Raw genomic sequence first — 25,209 nt, 5'->3', positions numbered from 1 at the left:
TTACGGATCACTTGAATGATGCATGGCACAGTTAGAGAGTACTTAGTGTCCCAAACACATTTCTAGATCATTTGAAGGATCCACGAAACATTTAAAGATCACTAAAGTGGCTCTGTAGGGGACTTATCAATAGGTTGATGTTTTACTAGTTTTTCACGCACCGAGTAAGACGCCATTAAGAATATTTCATATTTTTTATAAAGGGTGGTTGATGACGTAAGAATCATCCAACCCCCCCCCCCCCCACTTCCACGTCATCAAATCGAAAATCCCCCATCCATGCTGATGTAATACTTGAATGACCCCTAACATAAAGATACCCAAAAGTTATTTTCTGAAGGTAAAAAAAGTGGGTTCAGCTATAGCGGCTGATCGGCTCGTCCCCCCCCCCCCTCCTGTAAAACCAGACGTGGCTCGGGCTGTCACTTTTAAAAGCCAGGTTTTACTATACTCTGTTCATTCTAACTTGGGTCCTGATGTAAATAAAAGCACGTGTGCGATGCCCAAAATGATTGGTTGAAGAACATTTCACCTTTCCTTACTGTGCAACACCACCAAAAATATAGTCCGTTATCGTTTGCCCCTCATACCATAAAGTACCTCATAATTTTTATATTTTTTAAATATTTATTCCATATTATTTCAAAGTTATCTGGAAGTCGGGAAAAAATATTTTTTAAAGATCAGTCAAAGCGTTTTTGCTGCTATCTCTTCACGGTGGGCGTTGACAGGATTCGCCTTTCTCACTCAAATATTACCGTCCCCTTTTCAAATGAAAGTTCGTTTTTATTATTATTATTCCTATTCGCAAACAGATTTGATATGCACTTGTATACGCTTCTTCAAGAGTTCGTGCAAGAAAAAGAGTTTTCTTCTTTATCGTTTAATGACATAAATGAAATATGCGTGTCTATCTTTTTTGCAGAGCCATTTGAAAATGCATTTCTTTGCAGCTGCTCTGGACTCCTACAAACAAAGTTTCTGTCAACAAGATTTTTTTTCTCACCCACACGCTTTGATGTACACTGAAGTGGGGGGGGGGTCACTTATCGTTCGTGGTGAAAATATACGCATTTCAAAAGAATTCTCACTTCTGCTTGAGCAGCTTTTTGGGAGGAAGTAATATTGGCTTCGTCGAAGGCGGCAAGCCGAAGAAGTCTGAGGATTATCACCTAGACGTGAAGGTAACGTTTTGAAACTCTGGTTCAAAAGAGTAATGCTCATTTTTGATTCAGTTAGCCTCATTGTGACAGAAACTATAGATCCGACCTGGCCTGGGGACCCATTAAAGATCCCAGTCCAGGGGCTCCTGCTGCTGGATGTTAGGGGTCATGGCTCGCAACCTACGCACTGATAAAAAACCGAAATTGTCTTGACAAAAAACTGGATGACTCTCTCAATCAAATTGGAACTTCTACATCCCGTGGATTATTATGAAATATTTAATTATACAGACCCGCAAGAAAAATAAAAAGCGACAACACAACGGTATGTTGCTCATAATTTGTTTCACGTTATAATTGGTAGCATATCCAGCCCAGGAAAATCATACGGCGTAAATTAGCTCAGAAATAAAATTGTAAAATTCTGACGAAATCTCACGTTTGAGGAAAAAATGCACATGTTCGGAACACGTAATGAAGGGGCGGGTAAAATTACAACCAATAGAGATAAAGGATGCGGAGTGATATCAAAAATTGATACAGTTGTTTATTTACATCAGGACCCAAGTTAGAGCGAACAGAGTATAGCAGGTTCCCTATGCCGCGCGCAACGTGAATCACCCAGCGCGACACGCCGTCTATTCATCAATATGAAAAGCAGTACGACTGTTTTCCTACAGAGCACAATACGTCGGGCATGATTGGCAGACTGCTTCTGGAAGAGTTAAGCATCGTGTGCCGTGCGTTTCAGCGATCTTCCCTTCATTTTTGTGTCTCTTCCCTTTAAACCGGAGGATGCAGCCGATAGAGTAGATGACGCCAGGGTCATATACTATATAGCCGCCCTGAGCCGATGCGACACGCTTGGAAAACGTAAATGCGTAACGTCATTATGTAACTCATTTCTGCCGACACAAAATGATCCAGTTAGGTTCACGCGGCGCAAAAAGCCTACTCCTAGAAAAACCTGGCTTCAGGGATGAACACTCGTTACGGGATCCCAGGAGAGATAGACCCATTGTCTCTCTCATGGAATCTCTTTTGTTTCCGTTTGAATCTCTTCTTCTGTTCTTTTTTTTTGCCTTTTTATTTAAGGCAACCAATCTGCGAAACAGATTCGCTTTCCCCACTGGACTTCAGTTTTTAGCACTTTAAGGCGCGGTGGCAAAAATATATGCTTGTCGTCGTCCCTTACTCCAGTGGTACTGAATTTTTTCCTCCCTTTCTTCTTTTTCAGTATCTATATACCAGAGTGCCACGTATTTGTTCTCCATCAACCGTCCAATCCAGAAGGACACGGTTAAAGTGGTGTCATTATGTTATATAAGCTGTCAAGTGATTAACATTTTGGAAGCGAGTATAACTCGCACTAAAACGTTTTAAATGAGAAACTTATAAGCGGGATCAACTATACATTTGTTGTAGATTTATTACGTTTGTTAAATTACATATGTTAAATTCTCAGAGTTAATGGGCTTCTTTGCAAGCTTTCCCTACTAGAAATGAAAATAAATGAACCTTTGATAGAAATGAATTATTTGATTCCTTCTCCTACCCAGAACAAGGTCTGCCACTCTGTCTCAACAAAGAGATATAAGCACATGATCAAATACTTGGGCATGCTGGAAAAAATTCATAGAGATACAAGTGAATTATGGGGTAGGGGAACCATACTTTTTTCAAGATAATGTTTTTCGAGAGGGACCCACAGTACAGCAGAATTTCTGAACTCCTTTGAAATTTGACAAATACTCTTCTATCATTTTGTTTTTTTTTGTATGTTACAAAGTCAAACCTCCCTATCTTGAAACTGCCGGGACCGAAAAAAATTTTGAGATAGAGAGTTTGAGAGAAATCGTTTTTTCAGTAAGAAAGAGAAAATATACCAAAAAAGGTTGCAAATTCAATTGATAAGGACTAAAAAATACTGTACTGAATTTTACTACATACTAATGAAATTATTGGTTAAGTCACACAATGAATGTCCAATCACACTATATGCAAATACACTAAAATGTGTTTGATTTTTTTTTGTTCAATTCAATTTTATTTACATACCTTATTTAAAATAATATGCGAGCTTAGTTTGATGCATATTTTTTTGCTCATTGAGCCTTCATAATTTTATCTACACTAGCAAGAGCTACAAATATTACAGACCTTATTTTTTCAATTTGCTCCAGAAAATAACAGCGTTTTTATACAGAATTTTTCATGGTTACTTTTTCTAATTCCTCGGGAGCATTTTCTGCTGTATTTTTGTCATTCAAGTTGGCCATACATTGAGCAATAGTTTCGATATCAGTAAAGGTGACGAAAGTTTGTAGTGAACTGTACATTTACATAAAATCAGAAAATGAAATTTCTAGCTTTAAGTGTTTTTAGTAATGCCCTCATGTTCTGAAATTTCATCTTCAACATTGTTCTGAGATTCATCAAGATTTGAGTGAACCACCAGATCTAGGGTTGTAAAAAACCCAACCCGGGTGGGTTTTTTGGGCAAAATGGGGAAAATTGAATTTCTTATTTCCACAATCCCAAAATATCTACACTGCTCAAAACAATTAGGGGAGCAAGCAAACAAGTGAAGAAAACTGTGCGAGACAGCCACGTATTGGCGTACATCCGTGTAATGGATAGTACACGCGTATCAATGCGCAATACAGAAAAAAGACGTAAAAAAATTTGGAATTAAGCTTTAATTCTTTGAAAATATGGGAAAAACATGAAAAGATGATTTAGGGCAACAATTTGGTAACATGTAAACGATAAAAAAAAGTACTGTTTAGACATGATACATGAGTTTTAATAGGGCGTGTGGTCTTCTCGAACAGCTAAGACTGCTGCACACCTGTTTGCCATGGATGCGATGAGGTTATCGATCAGACTTTGGGGAATACTGTTCCACTCCTCAAGAAGTGCAATCTGCAAGTCTCGGACAGTAACAGGAGGCCTTGGTCGCGCAGCAATGCGTCGTCCAAGGATTCAGGTCAGGAGAGCATGCTGGCCATTCCATACGCTGTATTGTTTCAGCTTCAAGCATGTTCTCCACCAGACGAGCTCTATGCCGTCGGGCATTATCATCCTGGAAAACAAAGGAATCTCCAATGGCTCCAGCGTAAGGGATGACATGAGGTCGCAGTATCTCGTCTGCATACCTTCGGGCCGTCAAAGTGCCATTACGAATGATATGCAGGTCCGTACGTCCGCCTATGCTGATTCCATCCCATACCATCCAACCAGCTCGTCTGTATTGTGACTTTTCACGAACGAATGCTGGGTTATTTCGAGTGCCCCTGTCCCTCCATACCAGAACACGTCGGGTGTCGCACTCCAGACTGAATCGGGACTCGTCTGTAAATAGCACTTGGCTCCAATCATGTTGCTCCCAATCTCGATGTTCAGCAGCCCATCTTCTTCGGACCACACGGTGGCGTGGGTTCAACGGAATGCAGACCATTGGCCTACGTGCATAGAGCCCTCCCTCATGAAGCCGATTACGTAATGTTTGGCTGGACACCCTTCGTCCTGTTGCCAAGAGCAACCGTCTTTGCAGCTGCGTAGCATTCTCTGTTCGGTTTCGACGGGCTGTTAACCGTATATACTGGTCATCAGTTGCTGTAGTGGCGCGTGGCCGACCTTGCACTGGTCGACGTCTAACATTTCCTGTTTCTTGGAATCGATTCCACAGCCTTGCAACAACACTTCTGGCGACTCCAACAGCGTCCGCGACACTACGTTGTGTTTGCCCGTATTCAAGTCTGCCTATAACACGCCATGCCATGGATTCCGGTAAATCACGTTGTTGAGACCTTTGTCAAGTCACCTTGTCTCAAAAAAATATATATTGCACAATCGAATTTCACAGTTACGGCAGTAAAACAGACGTTTCTGCAACATCCCGATTTCTGTCCTTTTCTCCTTTTTCTGGTTTTTGACGTCATGAACTTTGATTTGCATATGAAGTTTTTTTCTTCCGTTTCCTGCTAGGCTTTAAATTATGGATGATTCATTTTATGTTACTTATCGGTATACATCTTTGCGTAATTTTGTTAAAACCATGTGCTCCCCTAATTGTTTTGAGCAGTGTAATTTAAACATGTATGTACGTCCTTTATATGTACATCTTACATTATGTCTAAATATATATTTTTGGTGCACATTAAACTGTATTTGATTAATAAAATTTACCATAGAATCATACAATAAGGGAATAATTGTTCACTTATAGATATTGACAGAAATTAAAGCATTTCTCCTTGAGAAGGGTGTTCAGTATGCAGAGCTAACAAACGATCAGTGGATCCAAAAAATTTTATTTCATGGTAGACGTTACGTCTCATTCTCTCTCTTCCAGTGGAGATATCACAAATTAAATCTACATCAGATTCGGGAAGTTTAATTTTTTTCAATTGTAAGCTACAATTTTAATTACCCATTCATTTTGATAATTCATCATCTGTTGCTAGAGCTTCAGCAATTTCATTGTAATTAATTGGGATGGGCATTGAAATAGCACATATGCGGGACATTATATCAGCTGCTATGTTTGCTGAGCCAGGAATATGAAAAATGTCACTCTTGAGTTGGGAAATGAAATCCAAGTGCCTGGTTTGGCGAGGTGAGCATCTGTCAAAAAGCATAGACCAAAGGTTTTTGATCTGTAAATGGAGTTAACTGACGTGCTTTGAGCATGTGTCGAAAATATTTGATAGAAGAATATGCAGCCAATAGTTCTCTGTCATATGCGCTATAGCGTGTTTCCGCAGGAGTGAGTCTGCATGAGAAAAATCCTAGCTGTTGCAAAGAATTGTTCGACCTTGTGTAATGCACCACCAATTGAAAAATAAGATGCATCAACATAAAGTGCAAGTTTGATGTGGAAGGATGAGCTAATAGTGTGACATTAGCTAGTTGCTCTTTGCATTGATTGAATGTTGCAAGTACAGAATCGGTCCATTCAATTTTATGATTATCTTTTTTATAGGGAAAGCACTTTAGAAAATTGTGTAAGAGTATTTGAGACTCAGCAGCATGTTTTATGAACCTTCTATAGAAATTTATGAGGCCAAGAAATTTTCTCAATTCAGATATTTTGTCAGGTCTCTTGAAATCTAATATTACTTGCACTTTGCTTTGTAATGGTTCAATGCCAAGAGTAATTGAATGACCTAAAAATTACAAATTATCTACACCTAATACACATTTGGAAATATTAAGTTTCAAGCCATACTTGTGTAGGCGAACAAATATTAGCCTTAGGTGATTTTCATGATCATCAACAGATGATGAATATACGAGGATATCATCTAAATATGCATAACAAAAATATAAACTTAACACCTCGTGCATGAAGCGCATAAATGTTTGAGGCACATTTACTAAGCCAAAACAAAACCTAGTATATGCTTTGAAAATATCTAATTTTGAAAAAATTCACTTACCATGAAGTGTATTGCCCAAATCACTTACGTATGGGATGGGAATCAAACTCTGTAACCGAATTTAATTTGTGATAATCTCCCACTGGTCGTATAGATGTTTCTGATTTCGGAACAATATGCAATGGTGAAGACCATGAACTTTTTGAAAGACAAATAATTCCTTGTAACAAAAAATCGAATTCTGTCTTCACTTTCTCAAAGTGTTGAGGGTGAAACCGTATCAGTGGAAAACATATTGTAGGACTTTTAGTCATTATGTGGTAAACTGTGTCGTGCGGTGCAGGTTTGCCTATTAAGCACGGATTTGTGATGTCTGGGAATTCAGAAAGAATTTTCTCATACTGAGATAGGCCCACTGGGGAAATTGAGAGATGACCCGTTTGATGCACTGATCCCAGGGAATGAAGTGATGTGCTAGAGCTAATGATATGACACTTTTTCAAATCTGCCATTATAACAATAGTTGGTGGGAACCTTTGAGGAAATTGCCAAACGTGCCTCTATCTCTTATTTTGAAACATGTTTATATAGTTGCAATTGTATAATTTTATAATAGAATTTGTTATGTTTTCTTACCTTTTATAACCGTGCACGGTTGATTAAATTAGTCGGTGATATTTTAATTGTTCATAGTCCGAAAAAATGTGCGATCCTGATCACATCGTCATTTTTATTTTGTTAAAGTTCCTATAAAAAATCTATTATCGTTTCTTTATGCAAATTGGATGTTTATATTTTCGTATTGGTAGTGCTCTGATGTATATTTTTTGAGATGGTTGGTCCCAGGAGTTGGATCATATCGTACTTCCTTCAAGTATAAATACCCGGAGTCACGATCCTCACATCGCTACTTCAGTACGCATCACTTATTTCACTTGAGGTGAAGATGGCCGCCTCTTGGTGAATCATCTAATTTGTTCAGTTGGTAGTATAAAATAACTTGTCTCACTGGTGCTCGGTATGTTGCCGGCTGGTTCTGGATCTCATCATGTCTCCTCTCTAGTCATCCGTTGTCACAACCGTCATCCTGGTTCCTGTCATCGCTCGTGCGTGAAATGGCTTGGCGGCAATCTGTGCTTCCGATCCCAGCTGCCTGATCGTCGTCTCGGTCTAGCCGTTGATCCTGCAGTTCTCGCCGCCACATGGAGCCTTGTCTCAGGTCATGACCTTCGCTTGTTCCCATCAAGGTCAATAACGTCACAACTCGTGTAATTCAAGAAAGATCAAACTTCTGTCAGTGGACTATATTGATGAGTCAACGGATTTGCATGGGGATCGGTATGAAATTGAGAAATAATTTTGTTAATCCTAACCCCCGTAATCGTTAAAAGTGTTAATAAATTTACTTATGTTAAAATCTCTAAAACTCTCTCTTAAATCATTTTCTTTCTCTTATTGTGTATCAAATGCGCCAATTTCACAAGATCAGAATCCTGGGTTGTTATGCAGGGATGTCACGCCATAAGATTGAAATTGCGCAGAAAATCAACTTTAATGATAGGACACAACATCTTGGCGATGATGAATGTCCACAAAAATTTTTTTTGCAAACCCAGATCTAGAACAATATTTTTGGTACCGTAGGCCAGTATTGACATCGGGTTTGCTGCGTACAGATGAAATGAGGAGCAGGGAGCGGTAGAAGCAATCACTGACGGCAGAAGTACACAAATTTCACTGCCCGTATCAATGAGGTATTTTATGCCCGTTTTACGATCATGGATGAACAACCTGCTCGTCTCTGAGCTCATGTTCAACATGCCAGCTATGACGGAGCTCCTTTGTTTTTTGGTATGCTGAAATTGCACTGTGTAGTGCAGCGCCAAGCATTTTTACTGAAATGATGATAGTAGTAGTACATTCCGGAGGAATTTTTCCTGTTTCTGGAACTGGAACACCTCTTGAAGTTGTTTCGCCTGGGATGTGGTAAATGTCCACATTGCTGAGAGGAAAGTTCATACACTTTTTTGGTGAGCATTGCAACTTGTGCATGCAAGTCATCTTGCATGGGATCCGGTGGTGGAGAAACGGCACAAACGGATGCATTCTGCCTTATTTCTGTGATTTTGTCAGCCAGTTTCACGAGTTTATCCAGTCCATCACTCGATATAGTGAGGACAGTTTGGATTTGAGTGGGAAGAAGCAGCCAAAATGTCTGAAAAATCATCGGTTAGTCAAGATCTTAAGAGCTGGCGCATTTTCCATAGCAGCTGTGATGATGCCCGCTCCGAGTTGAATTTCTGTGAGCAACTTCTTGATTTAGGCAGACTCAGTTTCAGCAAACTCCTGTATCAGCCAGTCTGAAAGAACCTGCAATTTCCCGGTATCAGGAGGATTGATGACAATATCGGCAAGCACATGTAGTGTTTCTGAGCCAATATCAGTAACGAGAGAGGTAAATTTGATATTGTCACTAGTAATGCAGCTGAGGAAAAAGGCTTGCTCGCATTGCCTCACCCAGAGAGAAAAGTTGGTTTTCCAGAGTGGGAGGAGGTGGAGGGCGACACCTGAAACTTGGGGAGCAGTATTGTTCCCTTAAGCCACCATCGTCCTGTTGCTGGGAAAAGAATCAAGGGGTACAGCGGAAGTGGCCTTATGACGGAGGATGCTCCGTGGTCTGCTGTTGCTGGGGAAAAAAATCCTCTGCTGCTACTTTAATCGTAATGGCATCTTTCGAAGAATATTCAGCAGGCATCATTATTTGTGTTTAAACGTCTGATGTCAACAAAACTTAGGGTGGCGGCAGCACATCTGACTCCGTATTGATGAGACAGTTCAGAATGTACTGAGATTCTTTCACGTGATCAGAGAGTGTTTGGTAAGAGAGCCAATGTGCAAAGTATAATAATACATATAAGGATATCATGGTTCGTACTCTTCCAACGAAAAAGAATACAAGGACTATTCAAGCACTTTTCAAGGTAAAACTTAAAAATTCAAGGATTTTTTTACTAACGCATATTTTTCACATGAATAGGCGCATATTTAATTTTGATTAAAACTTTCAGAGATTACATTTCTACCTACTTTATTTCACATCATCCATAATGAACAAAGGAGGCCACATACACATATATATAATGCAAAAGATATGACACATTGAATAACACAGTTCGTGCCTGTCAATTTCCCTATTGAAACGTAGTTTAGTCTCTAAATATTGCAATTAATTTCCTTTTTAAAGACTAAAAAAAAGAACTCTTCTAAAGATAGAAAAAGATTAAATTATTTCTTTCATTAATTCTGAATTTATTTATTTCATTAATGCTGAAAAAATTTCGTTAATGCTGGAATAATTTCTTTCATTAATTCTGGAATGTTTTCATCAATTCTTCTTTCGCTAATGCTAAAATTCTTTCTTTCATTAATACTGAATTATTTCATTGCTTCTAAAATTATTTCATTAATTCTGGAATTATTTCATTAATTCTGGAATTATTTCATTAATTCTGGAATTATTTCATTAATTCTGGAATTATTTCATTAATTCTGGAATTATTTCATTAATTCTGGAATTATTTCATTAATTCTTGAATTATTGTTTTATTAATTTTTTTAATTCTTTTTTATCAATGCTGAAATTCTCTTTCATTAATTCTGTAATTTTTTCTTTCATTAATTTTGGAATTATCTCTCATTAATTTTGGAATCTTATCATCGATACTGAAATTATTTCTTTCATTTATTGTTTTAAACTCCTTTAAACAACTATGGATGCCATTAGAAAATAACGGAGATACACAGACATTCAACGCGTCACGTGATCGTCCAAGGAATGATTGACAGTAATCAGAGGAAGCTTCGCTCACTTACGGACCGAAAGGCTGAAATTATTTCGGCAAAAATTAGGAAACTTTTTTTTCTAGGATATTGATTTCTCAAGTCCTCCAGAAAAAATACCTAGTACAAAAGTTTAATGACTTCCAACGACTCCAAATACGTCTTTATACAATTGCAGGATACATGCTACCATAAAGCCGGGTTTTCCTAGAAGAGGGTTGTTGGGGAGGCCAGAGCGTGCCGACTGAGCTGAAGAAAAAAAACAACGATCGGAAGTTCATTTTGAACACTAGCTTTTATTCCATAAAAGATGCAAGGAAAAAAACAAGATCATTTACGATCATAAAAAAAATAAATAAAAAGGCCGACAAACAACAACCGGCAATCTCAGGGAGAAAAAAAACAATCCCGACATACATGCGGGAAAAAACCAGCCTACAGTATAAAGCAGAGCTCCCGTGAGGATGAGAGCACGCCGCCAGCGATTTACATATTGCGCCGGGACCAGCGGTTCCACGTGCACAGAGAATAAAAAGGGAAAAACATTCCAACATAGGTTTTTGCCACCGCATGAACCGAACTGGATAATTTCACGTCGACAGAAACGTGTTACATAATCACACTGCACGTTTGTGTATTTCTACCGTGGCACATCAGCTACTCTATCATTTGCATACTCCGGCTTGAAGGGAAGCATCGAGCTCGATGAAGGGAAGTGAAAGAAAACAAAAATGAAGAGAAAATCGGTAAAACGAGTGGCGCACAACGCATTTGATTCCTCCAGAAGAAGTCGGCCAATCACACCCGACGTAAAACACTGTCGTGAGGCTTGTTGCGCTCTCTAGGAAAACAGTCGAACTTGTATTATTGGTGAGTGGATGGCGTGTCACGATGGGCGATTCACTTTGCATGCGGCAAAGAGAACCTGCTCCTACGAAAACCCGGCTTAAGAAAACTTGTTTTAAATCCAATTATCCAGGGTTATTGGCCGCACAGGGAAAAAGCCTTATAGGACGTCACTTACGGTGTAAAAACTAAAAGTGGCTAAAACTGAACAGCTGCGTTATGCACCGCCACACTGGTCCTGCACTGGGTATTATGGTATGGGGCGGTATTGGATATCACTCTCGCACTCCTCTAGTACGCATTGCCGGTACTTTAAAAAGCCAGCGCTACATCTCCGAGGTGTTGGAGCCAGTTGTCCTTCCTTACCTTCAGGGCTTGCCCACAGCCATATTTCAACAGGATAATGCGCGACCACACGTGGCACGCATTGTCCAAAGGTTCTTCGTCAATCGCCAGATTGTATTGCTTCCCTGGCCAGCTCGCTCTCCGGATCTTTCGCCAATAGAAAACATGCGGTCCATGGTTGCTCAACGATTGACCCAGATTACATCCCCAGCTGCCACACCAGATCAACTTTGGCAACGCGTGGAAGCTGCTTGGTCTGCTGTACCCCAAGAACACATCCAAAGTCTCTTTGAATCAATGCCGAGGCGTGTGGCAGCGGTGATCTCCAACAATGGCGGCTACTGATTTTGGCAGGAACCACACTTCACAGAAGTCTATAAATTTAATCATTTGATGCTTGGTCAACATGTTATCTACAAAATAAATATTGTTGTGATATCTCTTGTCTTTCTTGGTGTTGCAATTTGGGTGGCCAGCAGTGTATTTAACAAAACCCCCTGTAATTTCAAAAATGATTATTTTTTGCTTTAACTGCAATTATGTAGATAAAAGCTTACTCTTCTTTCTGTTTTTCTAATTTTTCTTTATATTCTTCATACTCTTTTGAAAATTTCTCTTTTTCAGAATCTGCTATGGTTTGAGAAGCCTGGAAAGAAAAGTTCGCCTTAACAAAACAAAGTTCTTACATAAAAAGGTTAATCTCAATTGCATTTATTCACATTCATTTCCAGGGAAACTGATTTGATTACTATCAAAATTACCAATAAAACTAAATAAATCAGGGGATACAGTGCTGCCTAGTGATTACATTCCACAATTCAAAAAACATTCTCAAAATGCAGCCAATTCTGTGTAACCATGCATTCACACGTATGGGGTTGGAAAGAAAGTTGTGATAATGCATATATCATAAAATATTTATTGTACCACCTACAGATTGATACATTTCTTCAATACATAATGTATATTAATGTGCATAATGTAAATTCATACATAATTCATAATACATAAGACCACCCATAATGTTATTTAAAAATGTGCATGTTAAGGTTAGAAGAGTGAGATTAGAATAGAATTCTCAGGGGTGCAAGCGCCCCTCATCTATTTCAGAGAAGCAAATTTCATTTTTGGAGTAGAAATTTTGAAAATGGAGCAGAACTAAAAACGAACTATATCTGCAATATAAGGAGTAATTTTTCTGTGAAATGCCAAAAAAAATGGTTGAAACAAATAATTCTAAATAAATTTCTTCTAAATTAATCTTCACAAATTAAAATCCATTTAAATTTTTTCTGTGAATTATCTTATCTGTCAATACTAAAACATGCATTACTGAAATGACGAATAAAAATTCTTAGACTCTTTTCAAATTAAACACTATGCATACTAAAAACCTAGGCAACAAGAATTTCTGTTGCTTGAACACCAAAATCTTATTCATCCTGATATAGCAAAAAAAAAAAAATGTGTGCAGAATATAATGAGGGTTTCTGTGAAAAAAAATTAGCTTCTCACAGAATTTAAAAGCAAAATGCAAAAAATGAGAAAAATATTTAAAAAAAATACTTTGTTTACTTAAAAAATTTCTCAACCTAATAGCACGTTAATCGATTACAAATCACGAGTCGCATTCAGAAGAGAGTTCAGCATCTCAATGACAATTTTTTTTTCAAATTTTTGATGCACTTGAACATAAGATTTTGTATGTCTTATTCCATTTAAGCATTGGATGGACAGATTTTTCAATGTTCGAACAGACTTTTATTTATTTGATGAATGAACTCTGTTTCACTGTCTGCATTACGTGCTAAAGATAAAAAATCCTTCACCAAAACTGGCAAAATTTTGAACTTTAGGCTGCTTTCAAGGTTACAAAGTTTGAATATGTCTGCCCAATATTTATCTATTATCTGAACTGATTTCACTTCCTGTAATTCTCTGCATTGTGGTGCAACCCCTTCATCACTCATAATTGATAGTTCTGTTGGTGATACAATGTTAAGTAACATCCCAGCAATACGTGAAGGAGTAATGTACCATCCCAGCAATGCACGAGAGGGAGGGTGAAAAACAAGAGAGGGTGCAAACATTTCATTCTCCCCAACAACATGTTTTGGAAAGGTAGGACATTTATATATAATTGGTATCTCACAGAAAAGTTATGTATATATAAAATGAGCATGTTCCTACTACAAACTCCTTCCTTTGACTATTGTTAAGAGCATGCGCCTCCCTCACCAACGCAGGAGTGGACCATTGTGGCCGTATTGGGCGCAGCTCTAGGAGGGGTGCCAAATAGAGTTGAAAGGGTGAAAAAAGCTTTGTCGATCAAAAAAACGTGGTCAGTAGCACCAAAAATAGATTCTGCATGGATAGAGATTTTTTTCCTCGAGCTGGCCCTGTTCGCTAAATCCGGATTTCGCTATGTGAAATTGTCATGATCGGCAACTGCCGACGATAACCGCACGACCGCATAGTGGCTAGACGACAAAACTATGGATATTTCAGCTGGAGTTTTTACAGACCGTTTTTTCCAAAAAATTTTTGATCTCTGAAAAATTTTGGTAATTTAAACGAGTAAATCCCTTTATCCCCCCCCCTTTTCGATTCTTCGCAAAGGCACGTGTGCAATCTTGCGGGAAATAAAGCAAATTCACGCCGTAGATACGCTGTCTTTGAACGCAGGTTGGTAATGAAGAAATTACCGTTACTTTCAATATATAACCCACAGGAGAAAAAAACACTCTCCAAAATCGGAATATTCATTCAGGGACTTGATAGCCCGCGAGTTATACCACGACCACCTAGATAACCGGCCTCTGCACACGTGAGCAGGAGTGCTGTGAGGTCAGCAAGAGTAGTGCTATTGCTCCTCCATGACCCTACTCAGCGAAGCACGATTGAATGTGTTTGTTTGTTCTTCATCTCTGCTTCGCACGTGTTTTCATAATTTTATTTCAACTCTCAGTTTTTTCGAATTTGTATTTTTATATATTTCTGATGCCATTCACGATAGTCGTGCCGAATTATAAATTAAATTGAAGGAATGATCCAAAAGTCGCCGTGCTCAGATGCCAAGAAATAGCATGCCATCGAAAGGTTTTCAAAATTACCAGCAATAGTAAGGCAAGAACGTTCTTGTATTATTTATTGAAATTTTCTTGAATTTTTCTGGTTATAAGAGCATTAGTCCACTAGTTTTATGATAATGTTGAAGGCTATTCCATGTCGAAATTTAATCATGAAGTGCAAAATCGCTGATTTTTTTTGATATAATGTGAAATATGGTATATTTTTTTTTTCCACATCAACAAACTTCGATACAAATAAAAGTTTAACTTTTTTTTCTGTTGCTATTTTGTTAATCTAACTCCAATAATTAAAAACTGATCATTGTTCAAAATTGAACAGATGAGGTACAGTATTTGTGTTTAGATCATATTACTTAATTTTTTGTCCATTTGAACAATTTTTCTTATCTTACCTTTACATAATTTTAAAGAGTTAACATTAGTTCAATTTCTTACTGGCAATGAACTCAATGAAAATTAGGCATGCATTAATAACATAGAATTGTTCACCTAGGGAATTTTTTTTCCTTTCTTAATTTCTAGTTTTCTTTTTAAAGAACTTAATCATTATGAAAATTCGTCATATACTTTCGACATTGTGAATATTATGGAACAGTTTTACTTTTTTTATGCTTAGATATTTTCAAAAATATTTTTTAGAAAACTCATTGTCTCAAGATGTACCTACAAGTAGAAAATCTTGTGATAGTAGAGAGAAAAAAATTGTAATCATAAAATAAAATTATATCAAATTTTATTTTTTTTTCATTTTTATTTTCAAAATAAATTGATTTAATGCCATAAATTTTTATAAGGGCTCTTCTCTCTCATCTTACAGGTATGTAAACCACATTTCAAGCCAGATTCTCAACAAGCTATTATGAACCCTGAGGAAGCGTTCCCGATTTCATTATCTGCTCAGCACCAAACACGGTCATGACAACATTATCTATCCTCCATCAACGAATTCAACAAGCTTCGTGATCGGCAAATCTATGGACACAGCAAGGTCTCGAGAAACTCTCTCAATGATGTACCACTGTTGAATCATTTTAACCATCGGTGATGCCTTTCAAAGATCAAGTGTAATACTCTGACAGTTTGCTCGAATTTTACTGCCAATCTGCCAGAGATAGTTATGTAGTCAAGCTGTGAAAATTTCCAAGAGCCTTTAGAAGCAGACTTAAGATAATTGGGTTTCTCTTGTAACTCTGTATGTAATAATTACAACAATTATTACAGGGTAGGAGTATGTTCATGATTGCTAGGTTGCCAGGGAGTTGCTCTTTCATATCCATCGAGTCAGGTCACAAATTTTTTACTATGGTCAATTCAGATGGTTCTTCCATGTGTTTTTGTACACTGGGACTCTCGCCTTTCACTGTTCCACACTTCAAAACAAGCCAAAGAGAAAAAGAATATGAAACCGGTAGGAGTTTGAAATGTGTATATGCAATTTATTGATTGAAAGGGAAATTTTTCTATCAGAAAGATGTGAAAAACATTTATGGATAACACTATGAGGTCATGTATATGAGTACGTATGTTTTATTACTGATGCATTCTCAAATAATTTCTATAAAAAAAATGACTTGATGAATTTGAAACAAAAAGGAAAAAGTGCCAAGTGAAAGGTAATAGAAAAATGCAAAAACTTTCTAAATATTCGAAGAGGTGACCAACGATGAAGGTAAACAATAAGGAAAAGCCAGCTATTTCTAATGTTTTATGAAAATTTTCAGATTTTGAGTGAGGAACTCCGTTTCAGAGTAAGAAAAAAATCATGACCCCCCTAAAAGTCATGAAAAAAAATCAATGCTTTCGCTTGAATCACAGCTTTGCCTTTATCATTGGTTTCTTTTCAATTATGCCTATCAGGCAAAGGATCATTACTTGTTCATACTTTCAAGTAGGGTTTTTTTATAATATGGTGCAAATATAATTCGGATAAGTCTGTTATGGCAAAAATGATTTTAAAAAATAATCGTTAAATGCAAACATGTCTTCATATAACATTACTGTGATTTGGAAAAGAGACATCAACCTCCAATTTTATTCACTAACTTGTTTTTTTGTATCGCAACACGAGTATTTTTAAAGCGTTAAATTTAGTACAGTGCAACTTTGATAACTCACAGTTTATTATTTATATGGTTGCCACAATATTCGATTCATTGGGGAAAATATTTTAACTTGACACACGAGAACCATATCCCACTTAAGTCGACTACGATTTAAACTGCATTACCATAACTTGTACTCAGAAATCACCCATGCGTTGATCAGTTCAAAAAATTTTGCGTCATTACTCTCGTATGTGGAAAATTGTATTTTTCATTGTTTCTGCTATTTGTTTATTAATATTCGACAAATTCTAACAACTCCTTTCAGTAGGGTTACTTCCCGTTATTTCTTTGTTTGGAAGCTGAAAACTCAACACGTTTAATATGACAGCCACAGGTGTGAATGATTTTTGAGTGTGAGAGAAGACACGAGAAAGCTAAATTGATGTGCTTTAAATGAGGGGAGGAAGTTTATCTGTTTGGTCAATTGCAACGCTCATTCACAAATAACATCTTCCAACAATTAAAATATATGCCCCTTCCACCTAAAATTTGAGATTATTCCCAATACAAAAACTTTTCGTAGGAAATTGCAGATATGAAAATTTTTTTATGAATTTGTGAATGATATCTAGAAATATGCATGTGTGTTCAACAATATTACATACATAAAAAATTGTTAAAAATCAAAGCAAAATGAAATAAAATTCGCTAACTTGACATCTGCTTAAGTCAACATAATTATATAGGAATTAATTCGATAGTCTTTGGGTTTCAAGTTATCGGGGTTCCATAGTGTTACTTGGTACACGCCACAGATGATCACAAAAAATATATTTATTTTTGACTGTACTGTGTACTCATAACCACCAACTTACATTAAAATCAAATTTGCGTATTTTTGAAATCAAAATACACTCATTGCCATAAAAATTTGCGCACCAAGAAATAATTGTGGCATAGCTGCCAACTTTTGAAAATGAAAATTCGGGAGATTTTCACGCAAACCTGTATTTTATGCTTAAACCACTCCCTAATAAATACAATAGGGATTTTTCCAAATAAAATAGGGATTTTCAAAAAAAAAAGTTAAAGAGTAGAGAATAAAATCCCTACTCAAAAACTGAAGTCAAATTAAAATAGGGATTTTACACACATGGAAGTTAAACCCTTGGGAATAAAATTCCTATGCGAAAAACAAGTGAAATTGGAGGCCAAAACTTCAGTGATGTAAAAATAAATATTGTGTTCAATCAGAAACGCTGCGAACAAACATTCTGCGTGAATGACCCCAAAATCATCGGAAGATGAAGGAAAAAAAACGTCAATTTTTGAAGAACACTGACTAAGACACTTGCTTGATTTTTTCCTTTTTTTTTTTCATTTCACGAGTAATGATTACAGTCTTTCCATGACTGATGATCATGTCCGTAACACAACTTGTACAAAAAGGAAAAGTCGGCCCTCTACTGGAACGTTTGATGAGAGGAAATTCATCGAAATAAGTGTATTTAAAATTGATTAAATATGTTTTTGCTTATCAGTATTCATGTTTTGTTATATCGCACGTACAAAACTTCAACAAAAGAAATTTTGACCATATGCGCATCACTATAATCTTCAATTATTATCCAGGACTATTGGCTGCTAAGCCATTTCCCTGCGCGATAAGACAAACAACTTTCTTGTTACCATCAGAGGGTTTTGTAAAACTTCCTTAAAAAGGGAATTTCCCCATTTACGACGTGTGGCGTCATTTCAAAAGGGGAAAAAAAAGTCTTCTTGCCCCGAAAAAAAATTCCTTAGGGATTGTTTTCATAAGCGGGGATTTTTTTTAATAAAGTAGGGAATGTTTAGGGAAAATTAGGGATTTTTTGTGATTTTCTTGAAAATTCTGGAGATTTAAGAACTTTTCGGGAGGTCGAGCGATGAAGCTAAAATTCGGGAGACTTGGCAGCTATGTTGTGGGATCGAAACGGAAGTTGGCCTGAAGGTACATGTCGGGCAGATATGCAAATGATTAGAAATGCAGAGTGATTGCGCGTTGCATAATGCCACTAGAGGGCGTTGAACTTCGTTCTCCTTGGAGTATAAAACAGGTAAGCAGAGCTTGCTGGAGTGTATTTAATTGTTTGCAAAGGAAATGCTGAGGTAGACATGCCGTTACGCCACCATCGAAGACCATATGAGCAGTTGTCAGACTTCGATAGGGGAAGAATCATCGGGATGATGGAAGCTGGGTGGTCAACTCGGCGAGTAGCTCGTCAACTAGGCCGTTCTGATTTTACTGTGAGGAGGTGTTGGGACCAGTGGACAGAAGAGACGTCATTTACACGGCGACCAGGTTCAGGACGCCCTCGACAGACCAGTCGTCGAGAAGACCGTCACATCATCCGAAACGCACGCGTAGAGCCAACTGCCTCATTGGCCGCTATCCAGACACAGGCAGCAGCTTCACTACGGGCCCCTGTGTCTTCCCGAACCATCGCAAGGTGCCTGGCTGAAGGACATCTGGTATCGCTGCGCCCATTACGTGTGCTGCCAATGACACCCATCCACGAACATTTGAGCAGTGATGACAATCGTGTTCGTGTGTGGAGGCCCCGTGGTGAACGCTTCAATCCAGCCTTCGCTTTACAGCGACACACCGCTCCCACAGCTGGTGTCATGGTATGGGTTGCCATTGCTTACGATACACGGTCACCCCTAATATTGATCCATGGCACAATGACAGCCCAGCGGTACGCCCATAACATCCTTCAGACACATGTGTTGCCACTCATGGCAGGGCTCCCAGGAGCCATTTTTCAACAAGCCAATGCTAGGCCACACACAGCAAGGATGTCACAAGACTGCTTCCGCCACATTACCACTCTTCCCTGGCCTGCTCTATCTCCAGATTTGTCACCAATCGAGCATATCTGGGATCATTTGGGACAGCAGGTTGGACACCCTACGAGGTTGGTCGAACTAGAGGCGCATTTACAGCAACTGTGGAACGAGATGTCTCAGGACATCATACAGAACTTGTATGCCTCAATGCCCGCTCGTATCGCATCGCGCATTCGCGCTAGAGGGGGTCCAACAGAGTACTAAAACTTCTGTTCATCTGTACTTTTTTCTGCAATAAATGATCCTTTTTCTTGGATTTTCTAATCACTTACTTATATCAACGTAGTACTTACATGTGTAAAATTTCGTTTCATTTTGACGACTTCTTCTGGGTGCGCAAATTTTTATGGCAATGAGTGTATATTTTAAATTACTGAAAAATCAAATTATTGAAATCATTTATCAAATGTGTATTTTTTAATTTATTACATGTGTGGACAGATTTGTTTTTCCTACATCAATGAAAGGATGTTATATTCATGTAAAATAAAGTTGTCTCAATATTTTTCGAAAAATTTAAATAAGCTTTTCCAATTTGACATTATTATGGTGTCTTTTATTGCTATCAAATAATATTTAGGAGTAAAAAAAGATACAAGGCTTTTTTTTTCTCATTCATCAGTTCAAAAATCAAGTTTCAAGATATTTCTACAAAGGTTTAATTTTAGGAAAACTCGATTTTTTTAAAAAAAAGTCTCATATTTATAGAAATAATATTGTACAGAATGATTGGTTTTTCTTTTCAAATAAAAAAAAAATTAAGGAATTAAGATGACACTCTCTCTCTCTACAATGAAAGAGATCTATGAAATCATTGTTTAATTTTAAAAAAAGCGCATAGTGCAGTGCATAACTAATGGGAAAGGGCAAAAGAATTTTTTTAAATGGGTCATTAATGTGTGTTTATATAGTTGAAAAAATATCAATGTCTTTTAAGAAAATTTCCTGACTGGTTACGTGATTCAAATTCTTCAGGGAGAAAAAAACTTCAAAAATATCGCCGCCGTATCTGATCAGATCGTTAGGCTTAAGGAGGTGGAGGTTTAGCACTACTTCCAGTGACGTCACAACACTATGCAAAGGCCGGTTATATAGGAGGTCATGGCTATACCAATAACGGTACAGGACCGTTATTGGACTACTTCAAAGTAGTACAACAACTTTCCAAGGTCAAGAGATGACGTGATTATGGTAGATGGTGGGAAGTGAAAATGGGGAAGTTTCCCCATCCATATCTTTTCCCTTTTCTCAAAAAGAATGTGTCCCGTGAACAAAATTTTCATGCTTGTTTTTCCTAAATTCCGGGTATTTGACGCACTACGTGCATTAGCGGTACCTCCGCGAACCACAAACAAGAATTGCCGCAAATGCGCAGGGATTTGGCGCCTTGACGCACCATGTAGCAAGAGAACCGTTTCGGCGCAGTTTGGAGCAATTGGTGCAGTTCTTGCACCCCTGCAATCTGGAGAACTGCACAGATACAGTTGCTCTAAGAAAAACTTCTATCATATATACTTTTTCACATTAATGTTTTAAAATTAAAAACAGAAAATAGCAAACAAAAGCTTACTGGTTGTGTGCCAGGTGGGTATAAGCTATACGTCAAAAATTTTAGCGCATCATGGTCATCTAGAAAAAAAATTATTTGACATTAAAAAAAATTGATTTGGCTCATTCAGGGCTTCACAAATCAAAAGAAAACTGAGGTGTCAAAAAATTTATTTAGGATCCAAACAACATTTTTTTTAGAAGAATCCAGTGATCTTTTTTTCTTCAGATTCTGTAATTTCTTTCCATGTTTGTTTGTACAAGCATACATTTAAAAAATTTAGTAATATCCTCAGATTACTAATTAGTAATAACGTATGGAAAATTTTAGGCACCAAATACCAATTTTTTTAATCACCACAGGGACCCATCCCTCGTCAAGGCCTTGGGTGCATAGGTAGCAGGGAGTATGACCTATTCCTGGCGTAGTGTTGGTCCTAGAGGCATACTTCCAATTAGACAAATTATCTAAATAACATGTAAAACTGTGTATCTGAGTTTTACATGTTATTTAGATAATACAGATACCTCATTCGTGTTGTAAGGGGTTGTACAGTTATTAAAAAATAAAAATTAACTTTTTATTTAACTTTCAGTCCCCTTGTGCCCAAAAACATAATTAGAAAGTTGTTGCCCTGTCACTCTTGATGCCAAAATAAAAAAAATGTTTCTAAGTGCAATATTAATGGAGACATTCAAATTCAAAAAATGGAGGAAAGTTGGAAAAAAAATAACATTGAATGCGGGAAAATTGTTATACCCGCATTTAATGTTCTTTTTCCTAAACTTTCCTGTTTTTTGAATTCGAATGGAGAAAACTTTGTTACCTATGCACCCTGTATAGTATAGATTAAAGTGTTATATTAGATGAATATCTATGTGCCTTTCTCTGTTGAGAATTTTAATTTTAATAATGCTCAACAAATAAGCAGATACCAGTTCTTTGAATAGTAGGGTAGTATGTCACCAGAGACATTCCCATTCTCAGACGTGATTACACAATGGTAGAATTTTGGTCGGTTATGGGGTGACATTTGAGAATTTATTTTACAAAAGATACACAAAATTATTAAATAATTTAATTCTAGCAATTAATAAACAAAAAATGGACAAATTAGTTCTAAACTTGACCCCATTATCAGCATCTGAAATCACTAGTGGACCACTGATTCAACAATGAGACTACAGAGAAAAAAATTGTGGTGGTCTGCAGGACTAGTAGCATTAAACTCCCCCTTCCCTTCCACAGTGATATATTGATCACAGACGAATCGCTTACGAGAGAATTGCTGATCCTAAGTCTTTTTATGTCAATCATAGTGAGAAAAATTGGTGGCAGATGGCAGCAGCACTTCACATAACAAGCATCACACAGACACAAACTTCACGTCAGGTTCACAATACATACACACACATTCCAACATGTACCAATTTGTTAGAAGTTCTGCAGAAGAATATGGATGAGGTGCAGGTGTGGTTTAGTAGTAGTCTTTTTGTTATCTCAGCCATTTAAGTGTTGAATAATGACTTATTATATAAAAGTTTATTGGTGAAAAAAATATTTAGAGACCCGTTATTTTTAATACATAGAAACCGACCTTGCTTTTATAGACACATCAAATTTTAAAGAAATTCTACCGTAGTACCAGTCTGGCGTCGCCACCATATAGAGATCAACGAAGACCTTCTGGATCTTTTCACATGATTTGAGTCTTTACCTTTACTATTCCAGTTTGGCAACAGGAGATAACTATCTCAGGGGTTCTCCAACAATTGTACTACCAATATTTTTCTTAACAATACGATTCATTAAACAGTATGTGTAATAAGTAGTGCTTCAATCTTATAGTATCCATTCAACGAATCAATATTTTCTGACATTTGCATGCCATCCAAATCTTTTATGTTCTCATAAATTAAATGAAATAAAAACCAAATAATGTTTTATTTTTTCAATTGAGATCAAATTTCCGAAATTAATCTTGAACCAAAAAGGTGGTTCTCAATTAATGCATTTCAGATGCATTGTCTTTCTATATAATGAACCATTATTCTTCGGGTATTTGCATTCATCGGCGTATGTTGATGGAGTGAGGACTACCTCTGAGCCGAGATCACTGTGGTTTTTGTGAAGTAAAAAAATGAAACCAACCCTGAGAAAAAAATCCTGCATATGTTACTGCTTGTGTTATTCAAATTTTATCATGATTGAAACTCAAAATTACTTTGTCTTGTATATTGCTCATCTTTTCTGTGTGGGGAAAAAATGCAGGCAGTTCCTTTTCCTCATTACTCAAGAGGGTGCATAAATAGTCTATATATTCCAGAGTTGTTTTTTTTTTCTATCTGGGAAGCTTTGACACCTAAAAAATGTCTTGTTTTGCTGAATTTGTTAAAAAGTGAAAATAAAGACATGGTCAATTATTTAAAAATATTTTGTTTTAATTCTTAATCAATGCTGTCATTTGAATCTCAGTAAACCATTAATTATATATTTTTTTAGAAAATATCTTTTGCAGAGTATTTTCTGAAAATGTAATATAAAAAGAAATGTTTTCAACACTGCAAGAACTGTGACAGTAATTTTGATCATTTTTTTATCTTCTCGCTTGATTTTCATGATGAACCAGATCGTTTAGAATGTCTAAAAAATTTCACAACTTTTCCTAAAAATGCTGAAATACTGCACTGTCCAGCTATCATGAATTTAAAAAAATCAGTCAAGATATTTTTAGTTATACCTAGAAGGATCATTGCTGGTCAAATCAATATGTAACAGCATAGGCATGATCAGCAATGACGTTTCATCTTCAGGTCATAAAAATCTGTGTGTGAGCCCTACTCATCATTCCAATTAAAACTCAAAAAATTATGCAGCAAATATTTTGTTGAATCGTGGCATCAAATTTCTACTTATAAAGATATGCTCACTTCGGATAATTGAAAGCATCCTTAATGATAGACTAATTACAAAATAAAAACACTAATATAGACCAAAATGTTGTGACACAAATCATAGAATCTTATCTGAAATATAGTAGAAATTTGAGCACATGATGTTTTTCTTCATCAATACTTGCTAAAATACTGAAACAGAATAATGCTACCTTAATAAGTACAATAATATAGTCAATTCACGTTTTAACGAATACTATGTAACATTACTATTTAGGTCCTCGCGGAAATGGTCCTTATTTCTAGTCATTTCTATGGATTTTATATTGTCTCACTTTTTTTGTTTCCGGGATAGATCGGCGAGATCATCTGTCGCCGATCGGCTTCAATGTTTAAAAGGTCGTCAGTGTGCTGAGAAGATTGGAAAATACACAAACGCACTCAGCGATCTGTTTTAATAAGACGTTTCTCCCAGAATAAGCGCACGTCTCTATGTTCTGGTGAACCAATAGTCTAATCAAGGTTAGACGTAACAGCTTAGGGCCACCAGGCTCTTAATCCTGTCGGCCATAGCACGGGTATGGTGGAGTGTTGGTCCTCTTGCCTGGACGTTGACCTCTCTTCTGTCCGGAAACCTTGTCCTGTATGGTTTATGTGGGATCTCGCTCATGATAGCTGAGCTGAACTGATGCCATCACCGGGCCTCGACTACCTGCGATGTTGAGCTGATGCCACCTTTGGAACTCGACCACCTGGGACACATGCCGGTAATACTCGTGCAGTTAAAGGAAGGTGCCGCTTACATGGAAATGTGAATCTTGTCTAACAGATAGGTGAGATCTTATCAAATTAATGTGCAATATTTACTAAAGTTAAAAACTTTTAAAAATTGTTGTATTTATGTTTAATTCCTTTAACTGGTTAAAAATTCTAAAAAATGTAAAAAAACTTTAATGTTGTAATAAATTTTATTAGTGGAAAGAAAACTTTCATTGTTGTCATTAGCAAATGCTAAATTTATGTTGGGAAAGATAAAAATAGAATCTGGGATGTAACGATGGCTAAGCAAGCATTTTTTTTGTTACAACAGTCATAGCAAAAATCTTGTTTTATAAAGAAAAGTTTTTTAATCCCCCGAGTAAGTTTACATAGGAACAATGTA

General features: G+C 37.0%; 1 protein-coding gene across 1 annotated transcript in view; it reads right to left on the bottom strand.

Annotated features, from left to right (window-relative positions):
• Window positions 1-25,209, bottom strand: part of ergic53 (lectin, mannose binding protein ergic53) — a 199,172-nt gene that overhangs the window by 93,516 nt on the left and 80,447 nt on the right. The window contains exons 8-9 of the mRNA XM_089236553.1: window positions 21,175-21,233; window positions 12,136-12,224 (exon numbers count right to left, since the gene is read on the bottom strand). Of these exons, the coding sequence (XP_089092679.1) occupies window positions 12,136-12,224; window positions 21,175-21,233 (148 nt within the window). The remainder of the gene's footprint in view (window positions 1-12,135; window positions 12,225-21,174; window positions 21,234-25,209) is intronic.

The sequence above is a fragment of the Pholcus phalangioides genome, unplaced genomic scaffold (genome assembly GCF_987345545.1).
Source record: "Pholcus phalangioides strain wild (caught in Gottingen) unplaced genomic scaffold, Ppha-v1.0 ptg000009l_1, whole genome shotgun sequence".
Classification (NCBI taxonomy): Eukaryota; Metazoa; Arthropoda; class Arachnida; order Araneae; family Pholcidae; genus Pholcus; species Pholcus phalangioides.
Note: the sequence above shows the minus strand (reverse complement) of the source record. Positions and strands in the feature narration are given on the sequence as shown.